Genomic DNA, 6,656 nt, shown 5'->3' on the forward strand with positions numbered 1-6,656 from the left:
AAACGGTTCTCCCAAGCTCTGCTTTTCTGAGGGGGCGGGGGGGGGGGGATTGGCAGGAACTGGGAGGTGAGTTCCACCCACTCCCTCTGCCAAGGGCTCAGCACACTTGGCTCTTTAGTCGATAAGTCATGTCTGACTCTTTGCGACCCCATGAACTGTACCCCGCCAGGCTCCTCTGTCCATGAGATTTTCCAGGCAGGAATACTGGAGTGGGTTGCTATTGGAGGATTGTCGAGTGGATTGCACACTTGGAGAGGGTAGCTTCCTAGCCAAAGGGCACCTCACTAAAACTAGTCATCTAGTAGTCCCAGGTGGCACTAGTGGTAAAGAAACCGCCTACCAATGCAGGAGACATAAGACACTCAGGTTCAATCCCCGGGTCGGGAAGATCCCGTGGAGGAGGGCATGGCAACCCACTCCAGTGTTCTTGCCCAGAGAATCCCATAGAGAAGCCTGGCAGGTTATAGCCCATGGGGTCTCAAAGAGTCAGACACGACTGAAGTGAGTTAGCATGCACAGTAGCCATTTAATCATGTCGAGGTTTTTAGGTCCTTATTCCTAGGAAACCGATGCTGAATTGTGTAGGTGAATGATGTGAAAAATTCCGTAACTCAATTCCAAATGGTTTCCCAAAAATACACACATGAAGCAAGCCAGGTAACAACATTCATTGTTGAATCTTCAGTGAACAGTGTACTTGTTCTTTCAACTCTCCTGCATGTTTGGAGCTTCTCCTTACAAATTGGCTGAGCACCTACTAGTTGCCAGGCGCTGGGGGGTGGGGGTGGGGTGGCACGCCAGGGAGGAGCCTTGGCCTGCAGAATGCTGCCCCTGGAGGACTGCTGGTGGCAGGCAGCCTGCGGGAAGGGGAGGCACCAGTGAGTTCATGTGGCTGATGGTTAGTGCTCCTGCTTCCTTTATTGGGTGTTTTTTTTTGTTTTTTTTTGGGGGGGGGGGTGAGGCATGAGGCTTGCCCCACACCACCCTTGGCGCATCCAAGGGACAGAAATGTCACAGAAGAGCGAACTCAGGGCTCAGCCGGGTGTTAGCAGAGGAGTCGTTCGAACCAAGCTTGTCTCAGTTAGCGGGGCTGCCTCTGCTGGGGGCCTGAACAGTTGATGGGGTGAATGGGGTGGGGCGAGGGGGCGGAGGCAGGAAAGGAGCTCAGCGGGGTCTTGGGAGGATAGGAGTGAAGTGAGTTGGGGGGGTTATTTTGGCTCCCCTGCACCCCTTGCTTAGCCTCTCCTGGGGGCCAAGGCCACCAGGGAGGGAGGTGGGTCTGCACCAGAGGCTCCTGGGACCTGCAGGTGAGTGGGAGCTTGGAGATCTGTTTCCTGGGCTCCAGGCATCTGCTGGGCCCTGGGAAACAGGGCGCCCAGAGCTGAGAGCTGTAAGTCCCTGCGGAGGGGAGCACGACCCCAAGCAGATACTGGTGTCTGAGCTTTGTGGTGTCAGGTGCCCTCGTGTGGGCTTAGGGGGAACAACTGCCAGGCACCCCGGACAGGAGCTCTGGCTAAAAATCGTGACCAAGGCTGGGGCAGGCCTCAGGGGGAACAGAGCCTGACGTTGAGAGTCAAGAAAGCTGGTAGAGAAACATACCACACCGTGGACAGGTGTGGTACCAGGAAAATCACTTCCATTTCCAGTGAGTGGTAGCAGCCACTTGAAGGACATGATCAGAATGTTCTAGAGCCCAGTTTGGGGGCTCAGTGGGGGAAGTCGATGGTAAGTGAGGATGGCCATAGTGTAGTCCTCAGGTCCTGGGGCTCTCACAGGCAGAGCTACTGGGACAGGATCCTGGGTCCCTGGAAGTGACCTTCCTCCTGCAGCCTGAGCACTGTCCCCTCCTCAGGCTGGAACAGGTCAAAGGGCAGGTGCCGGGTGAGGGATGAGGGCATCACGGGCGGAAGGACAGAGAATCTGGAGGAGGTGGGGCAGGCAGGCACAGGAGGCCATTCACAGGTGCAGCTTGCTCATCTCCAGACAACTGCAAGTGGGGCTCAGGTTTATTTGGGGGTGGGGTGGGGGGCACAGGGTTGAGAACATAGAACAGAACTTCCCTTCCCCACCAGCAAAGGGGCGTTCCCCTCACCAGGCAGATGGAGATGGGCTATGGGTGCTGCATCCCCAGCGTTTGTTCTCCTGTCCTGGGCTGTGGAGGCTGAGGAGGGGAGTGGTCCTAGTCTTTGGGGTGACCCATGGTGCCTCTCCCAGCCAGGCCCGTATGTGTCACAGCAGAGAGGAAGCTGCTTCACGGGGAATGACCCCGAGCAATTTTATTGAAGCAAAGGCTCCTGAGGACAGCAAGAGAGCTGGGGAGAAGCCGGCGGCCTGTCCAAGCTTCTCTCTCCTCCCCCTGGCCCGGGGTTCGTTTAAAAAGGCAAGTGAAGACCTTTCCAGCTGGTGAAGACCCCTGCAGAGTCTGGGGGCTTTAAAACAGGTTCCAGAAAGGGAGGTGCCACTCTCTGGGGGGGCTTGTGGGTCAGGTGCTCGGAGCCCCTCACAGCACCTTGCCTGGGTTCATGAGGCCTCGGGGATCCAGTGTGGCCTTGAGCTGCCGCATGGTCTCCATGCCCACCACGCCCACCTCCTCCAGCAGCAGCTGCCGCTTGCCCAGCCCGATGCCGTGTTCCCCAGTGCACGTGCCGTGGAGCGCCAGTGCGCGCCTGGGTGGCAACCGGAAGGGATCCTCAGCGGGAGCCCCCTCACCCCCCACCCCGCCTTCCTGCCCCACCTCCCGCTTCGCCCTTACCTGCCCAGCTGTTCTGCAAAGGCCTGGACTCTGAGGAGCTCCTCAGGGTCCTCGGGGTCTACCAGCAGGATGCAGTGGAAATTCCCGTCACCCACGTGCCCGACGATGGTTCCTGGGGTCCCAAAAGACAGAGCTGCGGCCCCGGCCCCACCCCGGCCCACCCCAGGCGCCCGCGGGAGGCTGGCGGAACCTGTGAGTCTCCAGGCCTCCAGGTCCTCTTTGGTCTGCACCAGGATCTCCGTCAGCCGGGAGATGGGCACACACACGTCGGTAGAATAGCCCTGAGTTGGGGCAGCTCCGTGAGCGTCCCCCGCTCCCCCGGCATGATCGGGAGGTAAGGGATCAAGGCTACAGATGGGCTCAGGGAGCTCGATCTCTCACATGCATGTGCCCGCTCCGTCTCTGAGCCTCAGTTTCCCCTGGGGAACAAGACGACTGGCCCAGATAGGCTCCCAGGGCTCTCAGCCTGCTCCCCACCCCCAATCAGGTCCCCTAGCACTGGCTACCTGGGGCCCAGCCTCCCCTTCCTGTCCCTTACCACCTCCCCCTTCACCACCTCTTCCTCCAGGAAGTCGGCCTTCTGTGTTCAAACTCCTAAGGGCACTGTGCTGCCACTGCTTGGTCCCTGCACCCAGGGCCTGGCTCGAGGAAGGGGCTCCCTCCCAAGGATTTGGCAGTCTTGCCTGCCAGGGCCTCAGCTGGCCGGCCTGGACGATAGGGCACCAGGCTGAGGAAAGGCTCCCACGTCCATCCCAGCCCGCTCACCTTGCAGCCCGGCCGCAGGGCCAGGCTCGCATACCAGGCGTTGTGCCGGGCTGCCCAGAGGCGGCTGCGCTCCTCCGCCTCCTTGGCCCAGGAGAAGTGGGAGCCTCCGTTATGACGGATGATCTCCTCTGGGGGCGGGGTGGGGGTGGGTTACACCAAGCTCTACTCTGGGGGCAGCCTGTGCCCCCTGCCCACAGCACCCCAGCACACCTGTGCGCTGCACCTGCTCTGCCAGTGCCTGCTCGGAGCCGTGGAACTCGAGGAAGAGAGTGGGTGCCACGCAGCAGTTCAGCTTGCTGTGCCTGTTGCAGGCATCCATCATGACCTCATCTAGGAACTCTGGGGCCAAGGAGAGGCCAGGTGAAGTGAACCCCGGCCTTTACAGGGGGCCTCCCCCGGAGAGCCCACCTGGACTGCTCACCGATGCGGGCCACAGGCACTGCAGCCTGGAGGATGTGTACCGTGCTGTCCACCGCCGCCTGGACAGTGGGGAAGGCACAGGTGGCGGCCACCGTGGCCTCAGGGACAGGATGCAGGCGCAGGGTGGCGGCTGTGATGAGGCCCAGGGTTCCCTCGGAGCCCACAAAGAGCCCGGTGAGGTTGTAGCCGGCTGCGCTCTTCCTGGGCCCGGGGACACGAGGCAGATGAGCGCCCAGACCACGTGCCGCCGGGTCTCTGGCCAGAGGCCAGGAGGGAGCAGAGCCCAAGGTCTGGGCTGACCGCCCTCGGCGCAGACTACCCCCCAGGCAGCCGCTCCCCTATGCGCCTGCTGAGTCGCTTCAGTCCTGTCCAGCTTTCTGTGACTCCGTGGACAAGGCTCCTCTGTCGCTGGGATCCTCCAGGCCAGAACCCTGGAGAGGGCTGCCGTGCCCTCCTCTGGGGATCTTCCCCGTCCAGGGATCGAACCTGTGGCTCCTGGGGCTCCTGCCTCGCAAGCGGATTCTCTGCGCCTGAGCCACCAGGGAAGACCCGCTGTTCCCTGGCACAACGCCCATCAGGCCTCTGGACCACCAGCTTGGGCCCACAGGACAGTGTCCTGTCTCGCCTCTCCCAGAGGCCCCGGCCCGAGCTGGGAGAGGGCGCTCGCCGGAAGCGCGGGCAGGGCCGGGAGAGGGCGCTCACCGGAAGCGCCGGCCGGAAGAGGGCGCTCACCGGAAGCGCGGGCAGGGCCGGGAGAGGGCGCTCACCGGAAGCGCCGGCCGCGACCCGCGGTGTGCAGCTGCCGTCCGCCGGGCAGCACCACCTCCAGGTTCAGCACGTTGTCGCGCATGGTGCCATAGCGCACAGAGTTGGTGCCCGAGGCTCCGGTGGCCGCCATGCCACAGAGAGAGGCGTCTGCACCTGGGTCTGGAGGGCAGAGGGCAGGCAGAGGGCAGCTTGGGGCCCGCAGAGGGGTCCCGCTGAGCCTCAGAAACACCCCGTCCCCAGGGAGCCCCCCAGGCCCGGGGAAAGGCCCCGCGCCCCAGCCTACCCACAGGGAACCAGAGGCCGCAGTCCCGCAGGTGAGTGTTGAGAGCTTTGCGGGTGACGCCGGGTTCCACCACCACAGAGAAGTCTTCGGGATTCAGCTCCAGGATTCGGTCCATACGGGTCAGGTTGACACAAACGCCACCCTGGCGGGAGGCATTCAAAGAATAACTGACCTAGGTCTTCCGCCAGGAGGACCTCAGCTCGTGGCTCCCAGCAGGCGGACCGGAGCTCCAGCATGGCAGGTAAGGGGCGCCGCGCGCGGCAGAGGAGGCCGCCCGCCGCGCATGTGACAAGTGTGACCGGAGAGCCTGGCCCGCGGAGGAGGCCGCCCGCCGCGCATACCTGGACCGCGCAGACTCCACCCTCCAGGCCGGAGCCTGTGCCGAAGGGGATGATGGGAACGCCTTGGCCGTAGCACAGGGCTGCCAGCTGGCTGACCTGCTCCACGTTCTGGGGCCACACCACGGCGTCCGGAGGTTGGCACCTGCAACCAGACCCTCAGAGTGTAGGGTGTGTGCTACCCTCAGGTCCTGCTCGTGTTTGTAGCTATTGCAAGGCCTGAGGCGCAGTGGGCAGAGAACACCCTCTGGAGGCATAGAGGAGAGGTGGAGAATGCCAGGGCACCCAAAAGGGGGCCGAAGACACCCCAGGGCCCTCACTTTCAGGGGGCTTCTGATGTGGGGGTCCCACCTGTGCATGGACTCATCGTGCCCGTGCTGCTCTCGGACCACAGCCGCGGTAGACACGTGGGGGCTCCCCACAACTGCCTTCAGAGCCTCCACAAAGCCCGCGCTGAGTCTGCCCTGCAGGGGAGAAACACGTTGGCAGGGTCACTCAAAGATACCTGGGGCCACCTGGCTGGTGGGGTGGGGCTTCCATTGCCTGTGAACAGAGGCACCCACAGCCCCGCCCCACGTTGGCCGGGGGCTCCTAGGGCTCTTGGAGCCCTTCTCGGTATTTCTTCCCATTTTACTGACGGGGAAAAGAGGCCATCGAATCCATGACAGGACCTGGCCTAGAACCAGCTTCCTGCCTCCCAGGCATTCTTTCAAAATGTGTGTGTGTGTGTGTGTGTGTGTGTGTGTGTGTTCCGGAGTCCCAAGGGGGCGCTCTGGAGTCCATAAACCTTTCAGCTGAAACCCCCCAGTCCCGGTCACGGCAGACGCGGGGGCTTCAGCCCCCCTCACTCAACACCCACATCTGACATGGGGTGAGCCCAGCGATTCTCCCCTGGAGATCTCCGGATGCTGGGGCAGCACGGAGCCGGGCCCTCCACCCTCTAAGGGGCTTCTCCTCTCCTACCCACCTGCGTCCCTCTGGAGCAGTAGCCCCTCCAGGAGAACAGTCCCCAAGTTGCAGGCCGGAGCAGGCTGGCCATAGCTGTGCAGCCGCCAGTTACCACCCCGGGCTATTGGTTGTGCTGGGGGCGGGGCTGCTTAAGGTGGTGCGTACTTAAGGTGGCCCTGCCAGAGCTTGCTGAGTCAGTACTTCTTGAAGGAGAGGTGAGGTTTACTGATCCAAAGGGAGACGGAACAGCAGCCACTACCTAACTTAAGATTATGCAATGACTTACTGTAGTCCGAGTACCCAGAGCTCCAGACAGGCTCAGGGGCTTGGCAAATACCCTTGAGCTTTCTCATCCCACAAGACCCAGCTTCAGTGTCACAGA

The 6,656-nt window shown here is 62.2% G+C and overlaps 1 protein-coding gene across 1 annotated transcript; it reads right to left on the minus strand.

Moving 5' to 3' along the window:
• Nucleotides 1-540: 540 nt before the first annotated feature.
• On the minus strand, nucleotides 541-6,381 carry LDHD (lactate dehydrogenase D). Its single transcript, XM_061137830.1, has 11 exons — nucleotides 6,294-6,381; nucleotides 5,678-5,790; nucleotides 5,330-5,471; nucleotides 4,989-5,130; nucleotides 4,705-4,864; nucleotides 3,939-4,138; nucleotides 3,728-3,856; nucleotides 3,518-3,645; nucleotides 2,943-3,033; nucleotides 2,753-2,864; nucleotides 541-2,666 (listed from the first exon to the last, which is right to left on the minus strand). Exons 1-11 carry the CDS (start codon nucleotides 6,363-6,365, stop codon nucleotides 2,501-2,503), a joined length of 1,455 nt encoding a protein of 484 aa, XP_060993813.1. The 5' UTR covers nucleotides 6,366-6,381; the 3' UTR covers nucleotides 541-2,500.
• Between the last annotated feature and the right edge of the window lie 275 nt (nucleotides 6,382-6,656).

This window comes from Dama dama, chromosome 4 (genome assembly GCF_033118175.1).
Source record: "Dama dama isolate Ldn47 chromosome 4, ASM3311817v1, whole genome shotgun sequence".
In the NCBI taxonomy this organism is placed as follows: domain Eukaryota; kingdom Metazoa; phylum Chordata; class Mammalia; order Artiodactyla; family Cervidae; genus Dama; species Dama dama.

Excerpts from the sequence above, each read along its gene's own strand:
- LDHD (XM_061137830.1), bottom strand. The coding sequence starts at position 6,365 with ATGGCCAGCCTGCTCCGGCCTGCAACTTGGGGACTGTTCTCCTGGAGG. Across the intron at positions 4,139-4,704 it reads GGTCGCGGCCGGCGCTTCCG|GAAGAGCGCAGCCGGCTACA; the intron begins GTGAGCGCCCTC and ends CCCCGGGCCCAG. Across the intron at positions 3,034-3,517 it reads CCCTGCGGCCGGGCTGCAAG|GGCTATTCTACCGACGTGTG; the intron begins GTGAGCGGGCTG and ends GCCCCAACTCAG.